Raw genomic sequence first — 22655 nt, 5'->3', positions numbered from 1 at the left:
AGAGGAGGCAGAGTGACACTGACTAAACTGATAGGAATTCACTGCAAAAGAGGCCATTTACTTCTGAATGAATGCAACCACTCCAGCACTGACAGCATCTTTGTTCATTACTAGTCAAAGCCTTCAAGACCACCACTGGCTATGTAAACACTTATATCAAATAGCCACGCACACTACGGCTGTAACCTACATAGTGTGTTTGCCTTCATAAACAGGCTTTCCATCAGCCTTGCCTCTCTCACCCCAAATAATGGAGCCAATAAAGGCAAGTAGAAATTAAGTTCATGCTTCTGCTATGTCCTTCCTACTTGCCTGTAACCCTTACTATTCAGCAAATAATTTCTTCCCTGAAAGTAATTTCTCTGTCCAAAAGTAACCCTTACTCCAGCAGAAACTCTAACAAGGTATTGCTAGAAGCTTGTCAGGGCTCAATTTGAGAAGAAAGGAGAGATTATTAAGGGAAAACAAAAAGATAAATCTCCTATTAGAAATCAACATTAAAAAAAGAGGTGAAAACTGATTGCACTTTTATTAGTGGCATTTGTTTTCCAGCTAAATGTCTTCCTTGCTTGGTTACAGATAACTGCTATTATATTTGCCCCATTAACTTAAACTAATATTTTTTCTTTTTTTTTCTTGTTTTTTCTTTTTTTAAATAGAGTATTGGGTTCAAAGCCTCAGCTAACCTAAGCCCATTTTCTAAGGGATAACTAGAACAATTAATATCTGTAAAATAATGAAATGGCAGCTCCTAGTGATTACAAGCTGACCTCTGATTAATAATATATTTGGTTTAAAATCACAGCATTACTTTCGTTCTATAAGTAACATTATTTAATGCAGGTTGGCGCTTTTTTTTTTTGTTATCCTGCTGTAATTAATAGTAGCATGCTGTTGGATCTACTATTATTCCAGTGCTCAAAGAAGCAAACCTTTTGGCTGGCAGAGAGCAGACAAAACTCATCTCATATACGGAAAGCAAATAAAACTTCTTATAGAAGAAAATATTTTTTTTGTTATTTTTCTCAGCTTTTTTTTTCCTGTTTTTTTTTCTTCTTTTTTTTTTTTCCTTTTTTTCTCCCGTGTGTATGTGTATTTTTCTGGTGGGGTGGGTAAGGTGGTAGTGCCATCACAGGGCTTTTTGATCTGGGGATTCTACAGCAAGCGACCAGAGGGACTTCTGCGACTCTTGCAAATCATACACCAGTTATTATAATGCAGTGCACAAAAAAGCCAGGACAACTGAGGGCTAGAAGGTTTTGCAAAATACTATGGGACAGCCATCATTGTAACTGTACAAAACTTGCTCTTAACGTAACATAACATAAAGGCACCATTGATATCTTCCCCATTTTTGAAATACTGTAAAAAATTGCTACATATGGCACATAACACATTTGTACATAGGTATATTTAATTTATAAAAGTTTTTTTCCCTCTCCTGTTTTCTATCAGCGGAATTGCTAAAATAAAATAAATTGTTTAATTTAAAGGTGGAATACTTCATTATATAAAATAAAGTTTTACATGTGAATCTATGTGGTTTATGTTTTATACAGCAATAGGGTCTTGGTTAGCTATCACACTGGACAACCTTGTTTGCAACTCTTCTGGTGTGGAGAAGCGGTTCGCTGGGTTAGTCCTGCTTTCAGCCATCCGGTAGGCAGCAGTTGGCTCCAGACTGGTTGCCACGGCATTCGGTATGCTCAGAAACGGTGTATCCTCGCCTATTCTTTCATCTTCGGTTTCAGTCTCGGAGCTGCTGCTGTCAGAGCTTGTGTCGGAGTCTGCTTCCACCCTGCTGGAAATGTGGCCATTTGGCTTTGTTCTTTTGATCCTTCGGCTGTTGGCGAGTTTCTTTGGAGGCTCCTGTGCTGGTTCATACTCCTGTGTGGTCTCGTATTCCTCGTCTTCCACTATCTGCAGAGGACTTGGTGGCAGGCTGTTGCTCTCATGAGCAGCATTGTGGTGGAAGGAATTAAACTGCTGAAGGTGTTGGTCATACTTCTCATGTAGCTGCAGTGGGGTCACCAGGAGCAACGGTCGCTCCTCTTCTATGAAGGGACTCACTGCCACTGAAGGGATGGACACGGTCAAGCTGGAAGCCAGTGGTGACATTTTGGAGGGGCGTGACTTGGGAGAAGTTGGAGTGTGGAATTCGATGGGTGACATGCGAGCTGGTGTGGTCATAGCTGAGACATACCTGAAGAAAAGAGATGGGGAAAGGTTGCGAGCATGGGAGTGGTGGTGGCATGTGAACACACCTGCTCACATGGTCTGGGAAGGAAAAGGCAGGGTTCCTTTAAGATCCCTAGCATCCTCACACAGGGGTACCAGGGAAACAGTCCTGTTGCTATTAATCCTATAAAACTGATGACTACTGGGACTGTAGGCAAAGACCTTTGAGAGCAGGAGGAGCACAGCAAAGCTCCTGCTCCTGCTCCTGCTCCTGCTCTTCTGTTCTGTTTGCCTCAGAAGAGCCAAGGAGATGCTATAAATTATTTGCCAGAATAATTTCCTGGAGTGAATCCAGGAATAGGATTCAGATACTGGGGGGCTGCCAGAAACAAAATGCACTTGCAAGTATTTTCTCAAAAGGAGAATGGCTGAAGTACTTCTGGCAGGATTTGACCAGAACCTAGGGTGCACACAAACAGAAAGGAGGAGAGAAAGGGAGAGAACTGAGCGACAGCCCTCCTGCGGGTTCACCCTCTCCTGGCAACAAGACTGTCTCAGGCTAAGGAGGGGAGGAAAGTCTAGGCAAAATCTACAGACAGATTCTGCTGATTTTAATTACTAAGGGTAGCTGGAGTAGGATCTGCAGCACTGTCCCAGCAGCTTTGTGCTGCTCTACTCCTTAGATGCTAGTTACGCTGGCTGGTAGGTCTATCTGCAAAGAAACGTGGAGGGCTATTTGTCCTCATGTGGCAATAACTGCTGACAGAGAGGACAGTTTAGCCTATATTTCATGACTGCTCTGCAAAATTTGCTCCTCTTCCTTCATTGTTTCTGTGGGAGGGGTAGTGTTCAAAGCTGGGTTCTGAAAACAAAGCTTAGGTGCCAGTACAGAGCTTGTACTCTGGAGGACGAGGACAAAAAATGTAAGACTCTCATCTGGTTTGAATCAGCAGAGCTCCATGAAATGCTATGAGGCTGTGTGGATTCACGCCAGATGAGGATCTGCCTTAAATCTCTCAATCAAAAGCACACTGCCCAGCATGACATTTTGTATAGTTTAGCTTTGCTTTTATTATTATCCTAAGTTCACCTGCCTGAATTTCATCTGTGTCCAAATTTAAAGTCTTTATAAGCTCTATCTCCTACACAGGCCCACTGAGACAAGTAATATGGCTTTGATTGATAGCTATTTAGCTTTTCATCAGTGATTTATTAATCTGAGCCTGAAATTACAAAAATGAATCTAAATCCAACTTTCTTATCCAATCTATTACTTAGTTGCACATATTACAGTTGATGAAAACTGAGTTATTGGATGAAAGAGCAACAGGGATGAATCCTGAACTACAGTGTAGTAGACTAAATTGGGTTCAGTTAAGGCACACTGATTTACATCAACTGAGGAACAGGAGAAACTGGAGTTATGCATGGGAATTAATCAAGTTGGTTGCTAGTGAGAACAGAGAGCAATTAATATGTCTGTGCATTGGAGGAATTATGTCATTCTGTATCCTCCTTCCATGAGTGAGCTTATCATCCCTTTCACTTTTTTAGGCACTGTCTGAAAAACTGAGGCCTCCCTGCTTCCCCAGCTGGTGCAGTGTGGGATGTACATCTTCTTGTCACACAGGATTTTAGCTGTACTCATTCAGTTAATGAACTAAGTTAGTTAAATGTGTCCAGCATACTGCATAGTTCCACCAGTGTCAAGTTGATTATACTGAGGTATGGGTGATCCTTGCTCAGAAACTAGGACCCTACATTCACATATTTCTGGTGTATTCCCCCACACCATAATGGAGCAGTGTAACAAGCTGTTGTCTGCAGGCTGAGGCACAGAAGGCAAACACATGCAGCTGTAGGCCATCCAGAAAGGAAGGTTAAAAGGTGATAGATTTATCCACCTTCACGGCCAACAAGAGGTAAACCATGCTGGCTCAGCAAAAGGGGATCGGAGTGTATCCCTGGCTAGCCAACAGGCATTATCTAGTTGAATGCTGCCAACTACATCATATAGTTCAGCCTTTCATGCAGAGGATGGTGGGTTTTGATCTTCTCTCCTGTAAATAGCTAAGGACTTTCTAAAATGTAGGTGCTTGGGTTCTCTGCTTGTCTAAGCAGGTGTCAGTGCATAGGATCCAACAACTGGACAGGGTAATGCAAAGGAACACCTTGTAATGTCTCTTCTATTTTATTTTAAAATTATGAAGTCTCTGGAGGACTGGGGGGTGAAGGGAGCACACCTTTGGTATACCAATTCACAGCACAACAACATTTGATGGCTTCAGGACACAACTTGTCTGCTCGTACATTTGTTTATGTTTCAGAATGATTTTTAGTTGCAAATAACTCTAATTTTCCCCTTTATATACACACGCATACATGCAATCCATCTCAGAAATAACCTGCTGTGTATTTCCTGCTTGCTAGAAATAGATGAGGCCTAATTTAATGCCCATGAAATTATCTTCTGCCTTCCAAATTCATGGTCATTTTAGGCACATTTCAGGCTAGGAAATCAATGACTAGTGAATTATCACAGAAATGTTGCTCTTCTTCACTTGTAGCATAATCTTCAAGAAACATTGTCATTGATGAAATGCCTTCTTTCTTCCCATCAAAATGGAAAAGCATATGCTTCTTTTCCTATCCTGAAGTCTAAACAGCTCATATCAGAATGACGCTTTGGCTGTCCTAGGCAATGCGGAAAGACAGAACGAGTGATCTTCACTTCTCATACAGAGACACCCAAACATAATAAGCTGTAATACTCACTGCATATACATGATAATATACACACTGTGGCATGTGGCCGTGAATCCTGTACAGTTCCCAGATGGGACACAGTGCGGTATTTACTGTTATAGGTCCTGATCTGGCAAAGCACTTAAGCACATGCTGAGAGCTCTACCCATGTGAGTAATCTTGCTCACTTCAGTGGGGTTACTTGCATGATTTAAAGTCAATCTTGTTCAAGTGTTCTACTGGATTGGGGCCACGTCTGTTTGTATCATGTGAGCCACATATCTTGAAATTAAATTCCATGATAAATAACAAAAAAGTCTGTTATAAGGAGAGAGCTAACTTACTGTCCTTAGTGGTCCTGCAGGCCTTATTCAGAGAGCCCTCAGCCAGTGACTTATCCAGCTTCAAAGCAGTTGTCTGTAGCAGCAGAGGGAGCATCACAGAAATGGCTTTTGCTGTACTTGTACATTATTTCTTCTGGAAACACAATTTGTCTCCTACACAACTTGGTCTCCCTGGGGATTACCTGGATTCATTTTTGACACCATGAACATCCCATGAGACCAAATCCTTTGTGATTTCACAATGCTCAGAGAACTGGTTTAATAAACCTTTATTTTCCTTTGCTTCTGTCTCTGATTGCTGGGAAAAAAAGCTATTTTTGAATGTCTTGTTTCTTCCCAGTTTCTTCTTTTACTACTCTGGGACCATCTTGTACTCTTGAGATAAAATCCTAGCCCAGAGCTGAGAAGACTTTTTCAGTAAAACTCTTCTTGAGACTGATGCACTTCAAGGCAGACCATAGGTCCTGATGAAACAGCCTTTTCAGATCGAAAATTACTTTGTTGGAAAATTCCTGGCCTGTTTTATTTCTAACTACCCTGATTTAATAACAACCTAGGCTCTCCTGGCTTGCACTTTGCTTTGTGTGCTTTTATTTACTAAAGTGTCAAGGGGAATTTTTGAAGGAGATAACAGGTATAGCAGCTGGAATCCTCCAGAAAGCAGGTGGTGGCAGAATTCTCATATTACTTAGGTGTCCTTAATGCTCTTCTTCTATGGATCAATACATTGCTTTCTCCCCACTTTTTGTGTCACAAGATCTCACAGTTTTCTGACTTGCTTCTTCAAAGAAACTGTTTATTAAGCAAAGCTCTGTTTCTACTTTATAATGGAAATTTCTGCCAAATGACTTCAGTGGAGCTTTTCCAAATGTGAACTGCTGGCTGTTAAGAGTAAACCCAGCAAAAACAAGAAGGGAAGAAATGTTTTTGGTAGACTTAAATGACTACCAAGATCTCCACCTTCATGAATGAGAAGGTACGTGCCCTACATGAACATCTTCACTGCTGGGTTTCCTCCTGTGCTCCCAAGCTTTGTAACCATCTGGGAACACTGACCTTGCCAGCTGAAAGCAATGAAGTGGTGTGTCATACCTTTCACTGTGAGGAGAATCTCGGTAGGAGTCAGGGGTCTCTCTTGCATGCCGGAGGAAGCTGTTTCCTTCCCGTGGCCCGCCAATGCCACTGAGGCGGCCCCGGGGTCCTGATGGGCTGGCATGCCTACTGTTTTCCATGGATGAGCTGACGAGCACAGAGTGGCTTTCAGAGAGGATGCTTTCGGTGTGGCCATTGCTCCAGCTGGAGAGCAGCAACCAGGAAAGAACAAGAAAGGAGGGGAGCGTGAGAGGTACTTTGGTGGCAAATTTGGATAAACAAAAATTTAAGCAGGGGAAGGAAAGGGCTCTGTTGGGATGTGCAGCATGACCTTTGGGTTGGTAACCGGGACTGCAGAGTTTTATGAATTGTACAAATCCATATGCATAAACATGACTTTGAACATGCGGATAAAAGAAGAGGGAAAGAGGGCTTTCCAGTCACCAGGTCTGTCATTGATTTGGCAAATTCACTAAATTGCCTAAATTCTTTAGTGAATTCTAAATTCACTAAATTGCTAAAATTCACTGTATCTGTATTGGAATGCCATTTTGTCAATAAAATTGTCTGTAAATTCATGGAGATGTACTTAGTTAGGTGACATGACATTAAATATTGTTAGTCTTATATTGAAAATACTGTAAAGGGAGCATGGATTTTTCTGTGTGGTTGTTTTGTTTTGTTCTGTTTTGGTTTGGTTTGTTACTTTTTTCCCCCCCAACATCTTTTCTGTTTTGCAATAGAAACAGATCAGTTACTACAGTTGCTGTTTGCCTTCCCCCTTCAGTACCTGTGGCTGGATGTCTGGGTGACTGTCACGGAGTGATGTGTTGTTGAGGTGTAGTGGCTCGTAGAAAATGAGGTCTCTGTTTCTCGTTCGATGACCTGCTCGCTGGAGATTACATTTTTTGAAACGTACTGCTGAAAAAAACCCAAACAAACCTCAGGTTTACAAACTGTAATTCACAGCACATTTGCAGACATAATTTCCAATCCCTCCCCCAGAAATCACAGTTTTTCACATGTGCCAAAGCAGAAACTTTGTCACTTATATACAGGCAGAAACCACACTGACACATTTGAGCACATTCATGCACACCTCTGCATACATGCCTCATCTAAACCCAGAGTAGAAGGAAATAAATGAGGAAATCAGCAACGGTCTGCATCCCAATCTGGCTATAAACAACATATGTGTTTAGCAAAGGAATTAGAAGTCCTCGTGGATAAAGACCTTTACAACCAGACACAACAAACATACTTTTCCCTGATGGAGAAGACAGCAGTAGTTAGCATTAGCAATTGTTCATTTCAGGATAAGAATCTTTGCAGGAAATTACTATTTCCAATGTCCATGGATGCAGCATGACAGACCCATTCTCATCAGCGGATGATCTGCAGAAAGGGCCAAAGCCTCCTAAAATGGAGCTGGATATGTGCAGTGCCCAGCCAGTACTATCACTGGTAGGACTTTATTTTCATCAGTGGGGAATCCTCATTTTCCCATTGTTAATAATCTGACTATAGATTTAGGTCTTTTGAAGGGAAATATTGGAAGCCCAGCTCTTCTGAAAAGGTATTTTGGTCTTAACCAAAGTCAGTCGGAGTGCTGCCACTGACTCAGCAGAGCCAGGGCTCATCCCTGCAATATCATGAATGTGTACAGTGATGAAGTGAAGCACAAGAGTAGGGTGGCAGGAAGCCTTCATTCCCTCTAGGCACCAGCATTCCCTGGGAAAAGAAGGAGAGGAGGCAGCAGCTACAAGTGGCATGAACCCTGGCCTCTAAGGCCAAGGGTCTTGGCTAACACTTTAGTTGAAGGATAACCCTCTGCTATGCTCTGATAAATGGCTGAAGAATGCTGGTGGAGTAACTGCCCCAGCCCCATCTCCCCAGCCACTGCTACTGTCCAGGTGAAGTCTTCATTCAGACTTTTACCCCTGAAATCATAATGTCACATTCCTGATGGAAGGGGGCTCTTCCTACCCACCAACCATCAGGCCAAGGAGGAGCAAGACACGTGTGTTTGAAGAAATAGATGTCTGCAGCACTTAGCCCTGCTGTAGAGAGGTTAATGTTTTTTTCTGAGGTGTTTTACTTGCTTTTGGTGTCCTAGATCTACATGCACAGCTGCAGCACTGCAGCATGCCCCAGGAAACCAGCCACCTGCAAAAATGTGTCTCATTTTACTGAACACTTTTTTCAAAGTCCCCAGTTGCTTCTGGATGGAGAAAGCCAAGAGAATTCAGCCACCAGCCTGCAGCAGGTAGGCATTTAAAGGCTGCTAGGTGAGCTTTGCTGTGTCCCTGGCAGCCTGGGCTGGAAGGCGGGCAGTAAAACCTACATTCACTAGCTGGACGTTATCCGGTGGAGGGTTGGGGCGGTGCGGCCCGTTGGCCATGTTTGTCACATTGTTCCTTTCGGAGCGCAGGCTCTGCCGAAGGCGGTCGTGCAACTTTTTCCTCTGCTTCCTGTACATGAAACACGGAAATGAATTTAATAGGCAAAGGGAAAGCAGCTGCACCTTTCAGCATGTTGATGATGATGATAATAATATAACATCACTGTTTTTGCCAGTACTTTCCCCACCGCTGCAAGACCTCCACATCAGGTTTGAGACTGCAGGCCTAATTGCAGCTGGAGCTGTGGGGACCTGTAGAGGGGAAGGATGTGTGGGAACCCTTCCAGGAGTCGGCAGGCCACAGAGGGACGGGAAAAAGTGCGAGGAAGAGGGAAGCCATTTCTAAGCCACACTCAATGTCAGGAAGAGCTCTTTTCTGCACTCAGATGGGAGGGAGGCGGGATTTCAACCTATCCACCATGGCACCCTCACTGCAGCCACCGCCAGGTTTCTAACAGCCCACTGGGTTATGCTTCTCCATTCATCACAGGCAGCTGAGGTGGCCTTGCCTCAGAGCTTGCTTCCAGCCACCGGAAAATGTGGTGCATGCCACCATGTTTGTGATGTGGGAGCTATATGTTGTTTTGTGGGATTTGTCCCCTATCTTATCACTGCACTCCAAATACATACATCTGTTAAAGAAGTGAAGGATGCAGAGGAAGCCTCCCCAGAAAACCGAAGTGAGTGAGTGTGTGAGGTGTGCCTGAGCCTGCAGCCATCCTGGCATCTTTGGAAGGTTCTGTTATAGCAACATCAGATTAACTCTGGGACCTAATGATTACCAGATGGATGTCAGGACGCTAATGCATACAATAAAACTAGTCATCAATAACATGTACTAATGGCATAGTCCCTGGCTGACTTGGATGCTTCTACTGTGCCCCGTCCTCAGCTGCTCCTTCCCAAGTTGCTAATCCTTCCAGCTCTCCTCAAGAGAACTTTTCAGGACATCATTACAAGCTGTCAGTAACAAAACTTGCAGCACAGTAAAACCTGGCACTGTGAAGGACATGCAGAGCACACTAAATATAAAACCAAAATAAATAACTGGAGAAAGAGCTACTCAATTTCAGACTTAATTAATCAGTATTCCCCAACTTTGTCTGATTATACTGGAGACCTTCCACTATCCTGCCACAGAATCCAGGCAAATGAAGGGAGGATGCAGGCTCCAGCACACTGCAGAGTGCATATGACCTTGGCTGTGGGAAGAGCTAAAACACACACAATTCCCTAAGCCATATGAAGTGCAGATATTTTTGGCAGGGTTTTACAATGTAAGATACAACCATTTTCAATCCCATTTTGAACTCAAGGGGACAATTCCAAGCTTTAAAAAAAGGAGGGATGAGGGAAAACAATAAATATGTTGAAGTTTATAGCTAGGGAAGCTGAAAGACAAAGAAAACATGACTTGATGCAGTGTTTTTTACATATTTTCTCTGTATGTGTGTGCTTGGTTAGTGGGAGACATTTAATTTATGTCACTCCACATGAATGGTTTAAGCAGACATACCTGCCTTGGACTCAGCAGGACCCAGTCCCTGGTCCATGGAGGCTTTATGTTTGGAGGATAAGCAGGTATAATCTTACGGCACACAGGTGGTTAAAGCAGATGCAGAGTGCAGTGCCAGGAGGTATCTGAGCAGATACCCAAAGACCTGCCTGCTCTGAGAAGCAACACAGACAAGGTTTTAACTCGATTTCACATCACCCCTTCATGAGCCGTTGGGAGTTGAAGACAGACAGAGTTCCCTGATGTGGTAGAGGAAGTGAGTTCTAGAGGGAATCTGAGCTCATCATCTATGGATCTGAGATCTTGGCATGTATTGCCCAGGAAACTATACCTAGGAAACCACATTACTTCCCACTTTCACTGATCAATGTATTTGCATTTTGCTCGCCTCCATGTATGCTGGTTCTCCTTTAGTGAAAGGACATTAACAAAAAAAAGAAACTTCAGGAAGCTATGAAGAAAGAATAATGGGAAAACTAATGTTCACTTCACTTATTTTGAGAAGCCTTCCCCTTAATGTAGATGACTTGCAAATAAAGAGCTTCTGAATTGAGACTCGGTCACAAGATGTTGCCTTAGCATTTGACCAGCAGTATCTCTTACAAGAAGACTAACAATATCTAAGCCATTACACTTTATTTAGTGTGTTGTCCTAACACCATTCCAGGATTTCCCTGTTCTGTGTGTTTTCCCCTATTTGGCAGAAAAAGCATATGGGGAACATCTCACAGAGAGCAGTCTGGCATCACTGCTGCATTTGAAAGGCCATGAACTGGCAGCTCACTTTCACTCTCATCAACTGTATTGAAAAACATTTCACTTTTGGCTGGCAGTGATCACTGATGTCTGGGACAAACCATGACACAGTTTCCAGACCCCTGATAGATCTGGCTTTTTATATAGAAAATATATAGCTCTTTATTTATAGATCTTTATATAGAAAACCATACTTCAGAAATCTGACTAAATGTTTGTTGAAGTTTATGGGGATGTTTTAGCTGATTTTGGTGATCTTTGGACCAGGGAAGATATTCTTTAGCTGCTTTGACTTGTCAGTTGTCATTTCTGAAAGCAGTAATTGATATAATTCTATTGTTCTATTAATGCTGTTTCAGTTGTTCCCTGCACAGGGTTGTGGGTCAGAGCAGCGACTGTGTGTGGCTGGGCTCACCAAACAGGGCAAATGACTCCATTCCTCCCCCGCTTTTAGCACATCCATTATTGGTAGGGCTTACAAAGAAAATCAAAAACCCAACTGCCAATCAGGCCCTGCAACAGTAAATCAGGTTTGTACAAATGTGGAAGATTTATGATAAGGGTTTTTTTGTGTTTTGGTGGGGAGATTTATACGAGCAGCCAGAAGTTTTGGCAGCACAAATCCTGCTGATGTTCAGTATAATTTATGGTCCAGAGTGCCTCATGCATGTTTGAGAGTCACCCTCAGTAATTTACAGAGACTCACAGAATGCATTAAAATGCCTACTTTTGCATCGGGAGCACTTTTGAGTTCAGTTCTTTGGCCTTTGGTGTTTAGTAACTTTTAGCACCGTTAATCTTGCCTCAAGTACAAACAAACTAGGCTGATACATAAAATTTACTGCTGGAGACCAACATGATTCCAGTGTTGTTAGGGTTTGTTCCTTTCCATTTGGGGAAACCAGCTGGAATGGGTGACAGACAAAGAAGTGCAAGTCAGTGAAATTGCTTGAGTCACATTTGAAGGCTGAGAAACCTTTCAGATACCTGTCTTATATTTGCACTGATGTTGGACATGTAGACTGGCTTGGACCAGAGTACCCTGGCTACAGGTTTGTCTTCAGATCAGCTCTGGAGAAACCCAGATAGAACTTTATGCTCAGAAGAGCCAAAGCTACAGTCAGCTGGGAAGGCCCTGATCAACAATCACCCATATAAAAAAGAAGAGAAAAGTTTACTTGGTTTTGCAGTAGGCCACCACACACATGATGCCAACTACTAGAAGAGCAATGCAAATGCCAGTTATGGTCAGCACCCGTTTCTGGTACAGTTCCTCAGCTTCTAGAAAGGGACAAAAACAGAGAAGGTCACAGAATGGAAGATGGCTAAGCAGGAGCACACAGTTAACAGCTGGCATGCTACAAACCACTTCACAGAGTCACACAGCCACCACACTTCAGGCAAACTCATTATTAATGGCAAGGAGAACAGGACCACACCATAAACTCTTAACACAATATGGGAATAAGTGATCATAAAATTACAGTCAAAAGTAAACTCTTTTTCATGTCAACAAGAATAATATCTATGAAACAATTTCATAATTAACAAACACTCAGCATTTGCTGGAAATAAAAATGCAATGCACTAAGGTAATAACATGAATTTGCAAATGCTTCAGAAGTTTAACTCTGCAAAGACAGCTGGAATGAAGGACTATTTAATGTCTTTAAGAGAAATCTTTTCTCTTATTAATTTTTTTTGAATTGTTTTCATATCCAATGTCCCTCTGCCCCATGTCAATTTATATCTCAGTTGTCTTTACAGGAGATTTCAAAATATCCTTTACATTTTAGACATGAGCTTGGCTTGTAATTGTATCATCAATGGAAATGAAGACAGGTTCTGAGGTCTGGACATAAAATTCAGACTCCTTGAGCAATGATTCTCAAAAAACACATCAGTATCAACAACCTGCAGTTCCTTGTATCAGAGAAATGCCAGGTTTCTACTTGCATCTCTTTGTGTCCAACAAAGGAACTGCTCTATCTAGAGTGGCAGCTTGCTCAGTGATGACAACTTGTTACCAGTCTAATTCAGCAGATATATTTCACTATTATAAAGATGTTAGTAGCACTGGTAATGTTTGGGTTGGAGCTACCCATGCATTCCAGCCTTGCTCATGCTTGGCAGAGAGCATTGCTGCGTGCTGTGCTAGGGAAACGTTACATAAGGAGCACTGAGACAGAGGTGCATTCTGTGTTGATGTTTTACAGATGCTTTTAGGACAAAAATAGGTGTCTAGATTTTATCAAGGCTTATTTTTGATTAAGCAGACAGTCTAGAAAGTTTGCCCTGGAGAATCCAGACTGGAGGATGGCCTTAGGTCAGACTGCAATATTGACCAAGTCAGAATACCAGGAGGTGATTAAAAATAAATGAATGAATAAAAGCTGCATGGCTCTGCACTACCTTTGGGATAAATGCCAGGATTATTCCCAGTGGAAGGGACTTACATGAACATAGAAGGTCTGTGGGGCAATTCATTAGGAAGTACAGAGATGCACAATACTCCCTCACATGTGCCATGAGTCTCTGGCCAAGCTCAGGCACTTAAATGTTTTTCTGTCACAGATGTTACACCAGTGCAGGAGAAAATGCTCCTTACTGAAGAGGGAGCAGTCATTCCTCCCGTGTGTTTTGGAGGCTTACCTAGTTTGCTTTTGAAGTTGCTGTGGACAAATGGCAAATATTCCATGCAACAAGTCACAAAGCAAAAGAAATCTTAATTTCTCTGATACAATGAACCTGATAATGGAATGAGTTTGTTCTACAAGCCAAACCCACTGTAAACCGAAACACCAACAAACAGATCATGAGCACTGTCAGACAAAATTAATAGCACTGATTATTAAAAAGGCTGGGGGGGTGGGAGGGGGGATGGGGAGAAGGGAAGAAGTGAGTTTGGTAAAACTAGTATGCTGCAAAAATGTATTAAAGAAAACAAAAATGTAACTCCGAGAACAGAGAGTCAACAAAGGAAGTAAAGAAAGGGCTGAAATGCCAACCAAACCAGGACAAAAAGAGGAAAGTGAAATATAGGGAAAGACAAGGTTAAAGGGTTGAGAAGTCGACTGTAGGCCTGGCACAGCATGCTTGATACTGGAAAAAACAGAGTGAAGAAATGCTTAGGGACAAAAGAAAAAAGGCTGAAGCACAGTGTGAAGGGATTTCTCATACAGCATAACTCCTCACCTAGGCTAGTTAGTGGCAATTGATCCCCTTCCCATTTTGCCCCTTCTGAAAGCGCTTATTAGTTAGCCATGGAGATGGTGTATTATGAGGATGTCAAAGGAAACAGGAGAATTGTGCTAAGCAACATAGGGGCAAATTTGAAATGCTTTGAATTATTATATATTTTATTTTATTTTTGTCATGCTGTCAGATGTTAGCTTGTGAAAGCAAAATGAATAAGGACATATCAACCCATTTTTCTTGGAGGGGAAGGGAGAGGACGAGGAAGATTAGCTAACAGTGGAAATCTTGGTTGACTGCACTGATTCTGTGAGGTTTACTCTAAACAGAGGCTGTGCAAATGAGCCAGGCTGCTGGCTGGTGATGGCTTTACTAAGGCTGCCGGGGGGCTCAGGCTTGTGCTTGTGTGTTGGATGCTCCTGGGCTCTCACACACTGCAGGGAGGGGAGGTGCAGGGAGAGAGCAGGGAGTATAAGTCTTCAGTGGCATGGAGGGGTAAACCCCTGGGTCTGCTTTCATTGCCTTAACTCCTAGCAACCTTTGAAAGGATCCCCATAGGATCTTTTGACATCATCTTGACATGTTGTGCATGAATGGAGTCACCATCATGGACTTCCTCAAGCTGTGTGTTGAATGGCTGCCTGGGAAGGGTATGTCTTCCCCAGCAAAGCAGCAAGTTCCCATGTAAACCTGGCCATGCTCCTCTTAGTTGACAAGGTCTCCCTTCCTGGGACAGCAGTATCCAAGGGTGAAGTATCTCTCTAGGATGAGACTTGGCCACCCTGTTTAGGGTCAGGAGAGTTTTGTGAAGCAGGGACTGAGCTCTCAAAGGGCACTTGAGGTTATACAGGTCTCGCCCTAAAACTGCCTGACCGGTGTTAACATTTACAGAGCCAGTTAATGATGCTCAGCCAAACAACATGTGCTGTGTTTGCAGTGCTCATTAAACTGCCTTGAAAACAAGTAATAGCAGCTTTGGGGAAAAGTCCATAGAGACATGTATGTGCAGTGAGAATTCAGAAAAGGTTTTAGCCTGTTAAGAGTTAAAAATCACTTGAATGCATTTTTTTCCCCATGCAGAATGCTAGAGAAGCAAACTGACATGAGATTTAAGTCAAGATATTAAATCGCTCTATGTGCAGCCTTTTGAACACGCACATTATGGAATTAATTTCACATTCCCTTAATTCATACATAATTGATGATATATATGTTCTTAAATTTGCTCTGGTTTAAAGTTTTTTTCTTGTAGGTCTCTAGGGATTTTTAAAAGAATTTCATTCTGAGAGGTGGCTCCACTGATGTAATTTCATGTACAAAACAGAACCGGCAAGTCATTTCTTTGAACAATTTTAATTTAATTCCTCAAGTATTAATGTATCCATATATCTTCTACTGCAGTTTAGCACTTATGGGTGAGAAATAATGAGCTTGTGATTACAACAATAACAACAACAATAATAATGATAATAATAATAATAGTCTGAGTTGTGAGAGATTTCTTAAATTTGGACTGTTAATGGATTTTCCACAGTTCACAGCTTAAGCTAATGACATTCTGTGTGGACATTTTTAACAAGAACATGAAACAAAACTGTCTGAAAAGCACCGCTTGCTGGTTCATTTCATTTGTCAACAATTTTAGGAGATTCCAAACTAAAACTGACTCAAAAGATGCTTTATGTGTACATCTGATTACTGAATGTTAGTCAGATAAGTACTGTCTATTCATGAGGAGAATTTATAAGATCTATTTCTATTATAATTAAGATGAGGTGTAAAAATAGTACCTGCTGCCAGTGTTCTTGGGTGCAATATGAGTTTGGTATTAGAAATATTGATTGTATTTGCTGACTTGAGAGTCTGAAGTATAGCTGTAAACCTCTACTTACATTCCTAAATAACATTCAGATCACTTCTACTTTCAGACCTAGAAATGAATGTATATGTGCATATCATTAACACATATGTAAATGCATCTAATTTACATACCTAGCTGTGGGTTTAGACATAGAATTTTGCTTGGAAACCAGAGCTCAAAACTAAATTTGCAGATTTTTAAGTGGCTATAACAGCTTATCCATTTTTATAGACTAGTTAGTCATTTTACTTCATGTTTACAGTGTTTCCAAAATCCAGTAACCCTAGAAGAACTTAGCAAAAGCAAATGTCAAAACTAGCCAAAATTACACAGCAGAAAAATGAATGTGCACTATGTTATGGTTACTTTTGTAATTCCTAGAACTCCTTAAGTTTGGAGTATCTTATCACTATAACTGCTGACCTCCGCTAACATTTTGACAAGGGTTGTTGTTATAGCTGTATGATCCCTTCTCAAGCATAAAGAAATTGGTTAGAAATTGAAAAGGGGAGGTGAAGAAAAAAAAATGAAAAGGGATTTATCTCTCAGGCTCTAAAATCTGCAGGCTAAAAGGAATGATTGGTCCATACCCATAAATTCAATCCCAAGGTGCTCTGCCAATGCAGAAAGTTGACAAAAAAAAGAAAGAAAAAGGAAAAAGTTTCAGAAAAGAGCAACATACTGTACTCAAAAAATAAATCACATATAAGAATTACAGCTATTCTGTGTCTGTGCATGAAACAGGTCAAAGGGGCATGTGGGTACATTAGTAGTGCTGAAATGTGCCTCTGCAAGCTACATGATCAGACCTTCTGCAAGGGTCACACACCAAAATACGTACAGGGGATCTGAACATTCACAATGCAGGGAAGCAGCAAGAACCATTAACCCTTAAAGATCTTACTGAGGTAAGTGGGCTATGACCTGAGGACGCCATGTGAAATGGCTGTTTTTTTTCAGAGCCCAGGGTTGCTCTACAAGGGGAAGCATCTCCCTGCAAACGGCTCTTGCATTGGGCTCCTTTCCCCCGTATTCCTGTCCCCTCTATGCGGTTCCCTGTTCCTATAGGTTGCAACCTGGAGGTGTCTGGGACTGTTTGCTCAGAAGTGTGAGTTCTGCAAACTGAGTGTAGCAGGGCTCTCATTTTTGGAAAAGGAGCCAAGTCCTGTGCCCTTGCCTCTGGGCTGTGCTGCTCTGGGCTGGCCAGCTGGGGTTAAGGGGCTGATGCGGTTTACATGAATCCCATGCCTAAATCATCATCCCTAGCAGAGAGGGCTGAGAAGGAACACAGGTTTCCACCTGGCAGGTACCCTAGGAGACCCTTCTGATGGAGCCAACACCATAACTGTGGTGGCTTTCACTTTCTTTGTACTTGTGTGCTGTGAATTTTAAATCCAGTATTAATTTTGTGACCAAATTCAGTAGTTTGTACACAGAGGGAATGCCAATTCTTTTTTTGCCAATCAGTAACATTTTAAGGGTTAAGTAAGCTGGAATCTATCCAGGTCTCTTCCTAAAGAGTCAGTATCAGATGCCTACATGAACACTGCTAACGATACACATTAGTTGCATAGAAAGCTTGGTTAAGTCTTCAGTAAAATGAATGACATGCCCATGCATCTATATTGCTGTATTTATGCTTGCTAACAGGTAAAATTCCTAGTCTGGGTGTGATTTAATTTTAGGGGAAGTCACTCATATCATGCAGTTTCTATTTCAAGTAATTCAATGGGAAGCTGGTACTTAAAATTGGAATATATTCTGGCTAAAAGCCCTAACAAGAAAACATGCTGAAGAAACATGCATTGCTTATTCAAACCTAAGTGTCACGTAGCTCTCATTTTTCTTTGGTATTCCTAGCTACATTCCCTAGATCTGTTTAAAAGAAAGCAGAATATCCTGATGCTTCTCATTTTATAAACAGGTTATTATTTTTGATCTTTTAATATTTAAACCAATATTGTTGCATATTTTTTTTACTAGCAATGTGGTTTCTATTGAATATTTGTCCAGGTGCTCTAAGAAGAAATGCAAATAATTATTTTTAACAACTCAATTCTCATTCTGGATGTGATTTTTGTGGGCATGGTATTGGAAGAAAAATTGCTTGGGAAGCATTTTGGGATTTTTTTTTCCCAGAAAGTAACAGCTGCAGCTCATGGTAGCATGTTGGGGTCCAGGACCCACAGAAGAGTATGATGCCTGAAAATGCTGGAACAGGTCCTCCAGGACTGCATGCTCTGCTCAGGAAGTGATGTGCCACAGCTGCTAGGCACCCAAGATTTTGGTGTGGTTACTCTATAGGGCTGGGTGGGTGGCCTGAGGACATGGTGCTGTCCAGCGATGGGTGAGCAGACCTGCAGGCTTGTCTGGAGACCTTGCACCTGACAAGGCAAGGGCCCATTTGGATCAACTGCAGCAGCACAGAGGTCCAGGGAGACCAATTTCACCTCTAATGTATCAAGGTGCCATGTTTCTTGCAAGTCATTGTTTAATTTACTCACTAAATGTGTTTTGTGGGTAACAACAAATCCTAAAAAAGTTCCTTTTTTTTCCTGTAAATTTAATTAAAACTAAGTCCTCCAAACTATCACAGAGCAAAACTGAATGTCTCAAAATTCTGCTTGAGTAGCTGGGATGCTGTGTCTCTTCCTGAGGCTTAGTATCCATTTTGCGTCCTAAGTCTTGGATCATTTCAGTGGTACTTAGGCTGCAAAATCAATTTTGAGCTGTTAAAGGATGTTAAGTCCTATAGCTCCTGTAAAAATGTTTTTGTATAACTGATTTGAGTCTCAGAAGCATAAAAAACATCCTTTCTTAATTAGAGTATTCTACCATAGCATTTTTAGCATTTAGTGAGCATTAATTGAGCTGTTTATAGTGAAATACTGCCATCTTTAACCTTGAGCAGAAGATGGACAATGATATCTTTCAACTCTATCATTTAGGAGTCTTGGTCTTAACATATAAAGACTACAATTAAGGGTGTTGAAAGTCTTTAGAAAATGAAAATTTCAGATAAGATTCATTAATTCAATTCATGCCCCAGATAGCTCCCAGCATGCCCTGTGAGTTGTTCTATGTTCACAATATGTATATAACTGTTAACTAGTGAGGTATGCAAGTCAGTTGGCCCTTTGGGTGTGATCCTTGGCTGATCTGGGGCATTTAGGAGGACAAAGACTTTACCTATAATTATGCTCTAGAGAAGCGTCATCAACTTTCTATCAATCCAAGGCTCCACCAATGTTTCTTATCTCAAAGACCATTCTGCAGTACTGCCATAAGAGTTCTCAATGCATAGCTACATAAAAATTAGCGAATACATGAACATTCAATTATAGCTAGTATATCTGCAGGGAATAGTTGTATTTTTGCAACACTTTTGGGGACCACCTTCTGGTGTATTATGAACCAGTGGTGGACAGTGAGCCTCAAAGTCAAAACCGCTGCAGCAAAGACAGGGTATAGGAGAAAATACTTTAAAGTAACACCTTTTGAAAGCAAGCAAAATGAGATAGCGCTGTATGCACACTTTTGGTTCCTATTGGCACTTAGGCTCTTTAACATCCCAATTTTCTCTGAACTTTGCAAAAACTGCATCTGCAGAGCTAAGTTAATTACCCGCACCACTTGGAGCAAAATATGAGCTTGGCTTTAAGCCCCAAATTCAGTATTTGTCTGAAGATAACTCTCATTCTGAGTCCCCTTCTTAACTGTATGCTCTGGTTGGTGTTGGCTACTGTAATAAAAAGTCATATAAATGGTTCCTTAATGATTATTTTTTATTTATATCTATCCTCACTGGACCCTTTACAAAAGTGTCACTTTAGATTTGTTGCAGTTTAAGACATCTATTATACTGCAGACACAGGCTAGGCAGAAGTGCCAGAGTCTCACAGCCATTGTTGGGGCTCTCAGAGTAGCCTAGGGCAGGTAGTGGTGTGCTCTCCTTGCGTTTCAAGGAGAACAGTACTGGACTAACTTAAGGACTTGCAGATGAGCATAACTTGCAGTGAGGCAAAGGCATTTGTGTCTTTTCCATGGATGCAACTTCACAAAATACCTACTGCCCAAAAATTTCGTTAAAAATCCCAACCAGAGTTAGGAAAGTGAAAAACTAATAAGGGAAACCCCACCTAAACATCTTTTTCTGTTTTCATGGGTAGGAAAATGAATTTATAGTCAACATAGAATTCTTCCACAGTTTTCAGGGCAAACTCAACAATAAACAATGGATTTTGTGTTTTTACATGACCTCCTTTTAAATGATGCTTCTAAGAATAGCTTAACTGTACTTTTTACTGCAATACCCAGAAAAGGCCATTTAAATCTAATGTATGGTAAACTTAAACACTGTAATAGTGTAAAATTTTTCAAATCCATAGTTACCAGAGGCATTTTAAAAATAACTCACACCAATAAAGCTTTTAAAACAGGGCATAAAATACACACTTGAATGCTGGAAGGTCTGGTCTCTAGTCAGCACCCTTGAGATTTACATGGGTAGCTTCCATGATGGGCAGTATGAATTATGTATGGACATTTTTCATCCATCAGTATAAGAGAAAACCTATGCATATCTTCAGGCTCCAAAATGTCCAGCACATGCTAAACTGCTTTTTGTCCTATATACTAATGGAAATTAAATTAAGCTAGCCTATAGTCTCTGAAATGTGTGATGGCAAGTAATCAATCAAAAAACCAGTTCCTATAATATTGTTTTTAGATCATAGTACATTCAGATGCCAGAGACAATTAATTATGAATAGTACACATGCATTAAAATGTAAGATCTAAGCAATTTTCTTGTATGTTACCTCTGACTTTGCTATAGCCAATAAGACAAAATAAATATTCGGTGTACTTTCTGCTTTCTCCCTGACAAGTAATAATAATTAACCCATCCCTCTGTGCTTATGAGACATGTGACTGCAGTGCTGATTCTACCAGAAGTCTAACATAGTGTCCTCTGTGTTGGATGTGAGTCTGTGTTTATGTGTGTCTGCCTAGTAAATTTCCTTAGCCAATTAACCTGGCTCTGAAATACTTGATCTCTTGTACCTGTTAGCCACAAATAAGTATGTCAGACCCCATCATTTATGCCATCTCTCCCCCTTTTCTTTTTCTTTCTGTGTCTTTTTGCCCTGAAAATTGGACAATGATGAGGATGAATATTTAGATCCTGTTTGGCATGTGCTCATTAGAAGCAATCTAAGCGCATCAATTACCTGTAACTTGTAGGTCTGAATGCAAATCTCATATGCAAGCAGATGATTAGCTACCTTTCCCTTTGCTGGGGGAGTTCTACCCTCTACAAAGATGCATAAGCTTTTTTGTGGTAAATAGAACATGAGACTTTCAAAGCATCTTTTTTGCATTTTACTGCTTGATGTCAGTGGGGAGTCCGTATCACACCATTCAGTGTTACTTTTACAATGTTCCTAAGTCTCTAATTTCCCCATAACCTCAATGTCAAACAATCCAGGAGAATATTGCAATTGCTTTTTGTTATCAATTTCATGCAACAGGCAGAGACAATAAATATTAGGCCTTAGGCAACAAATCTAGTTATTGATTAAAAATAAATAATTGGAGGAAAGATGCAGCGACAAGAAAGCAGCACCGACTGAGCATGCTTCTACTGCGGCACAGACAGAAAGGTAGTGGACGTACTGTAGAAGCTGGCCATTACGTAGTTTTGGCAGCGATCACCAGTAAATTCATTTGGGCACCTGAGAGGAAAAACAAACAAAAAAAATGGTACAGAAAAAAACAGAGAAAAGAGAAGAGGTGAATATATGCTAAGAAAGAAGCTCCGTCAGAGTGAACTGATATGACTTGGTGAGTTCACTTTCAGAAACTGAATCTCGGTTTAGCATGTCAAAATGGCTCAAGATGCTGAGAGCAACTCATTTGCTCTGTGGAAATGAAAAGAAATCCGCCCCCCCCGAAAAGCCAGCCAAACCAAACCAATCCAGATCAAAGTGTGTTTCAAGATGTTTCGAGGCAGAAATTCACCATTCCAAATTCCCAAATTGCTTTTAGGATGCACTTTCCACAAGGCAGCGAGGACACATCACTCATCTCCGTGAGTTTGCTCTTTTAGGGTTGCACTTTACAGCAGTCTCCCAAACAAGAAAGCTGCTGGTGTGTGCAATGCAAATGCATCTGTGAACGGATGGAGAGATCAAAAATCACACAAATGAGAAACATTTTGGAGGTCAATAATGCCATGGTGTACAGATTTCACTTTAGAGAATCGGGTCATAAATTAGTGCGTAAAGAGGCCGGTTCCAGCTGAACTGTGAAAACACCAAGTACTATTGATTTTGTTGCTGTAGTTGGGGAAGAAAGCAAAGTTCAGATTATTTTAACATACTTTCTTGGTTTTGGATTTTCATGGGCAGAGTTTCAGTACATCTTGCTCCAGTGAATCCAGGTTGGCACCTAAAGGGCAAAAACGTGATAAGCAAAAGTACACCAAAACCACTGCACTAACAGACTCACATCTGCTGGCCTATGGAGATGGGAGCGCACTAAGTGACCTCCTGGTTAGGTGTTAGA

The 22655-nt window shown here is 41.3% G+C and overlaps 1 protein-coding gene across 3 annotated transcripts in view; it reads right to left on the bottom strand.

The window, feature by feature from the left end:
- Window positions 1-626: 626 nt before the first annotated feature.
- Window positions 627-22655, bottom strand: part of LOC101878592 (pro-neuregulin-1, membrane-bound isoform) — a 102244-nt gene continuing 80215 nt past the window's right edge. Inside the window, exons 3-9 of one of the 3 annotated variants that reach the window (XM_034072759.1) lie at window positions 21765-21823; window positions 16679-16702; window positions 12211-12313; window positions 8704-8830; window positions 7150-7280; window positions 6360-6563; window positions 627-2203 (exon numbers count right to left, since the gene is read on the bottom strand). In XM_034072759.1, the coding sequence (XP_033928650.1) occupies window positions 1552-2203; window positions 6360-6563; window positions 7150-7280; window positions 8704-8830; window positions 12211-12313; window positions 16679-16702; window positions 21765-21823 (1300 nt within the window). In that variant the 3' untranslated portion in view covers window positions 627-1551. Of the gene's footprint in view, window positions 2204-6359; window positions 6564-7149; window positions 7281-8703; window positions 8831-12210; window positions 12314-16678; window positions 16703-21764; window positions 21824-22470; window positions 22539-22655 lie in introns of all 3 variants that reach the window. The other 2 variants (XM_031054232.2, XM_034072760.1) reach the window with 2 other exon arrangements.

This window comes from Melopsittacus undulatus, chromosome Z, assembly GCF_012275295.1.
Source record: "Melopsittacus undulatus isolate bMelUnd1 chromosome Z, bMelUnd1.mat.Z, whole genome shotgun sequence".
Taxonomy (NCBI): Eukaryota; Metazoa; Chordata; class Aves; order Psittaciformes; family Psittaculidae; genus Melopsittacus; species Melopsittacus undulatus.
The sequence above is the reverse complement of the archived record's forward strand: the minus strand, read 5'-3'. Positions and strand labels throughout refer to the sequence as shown.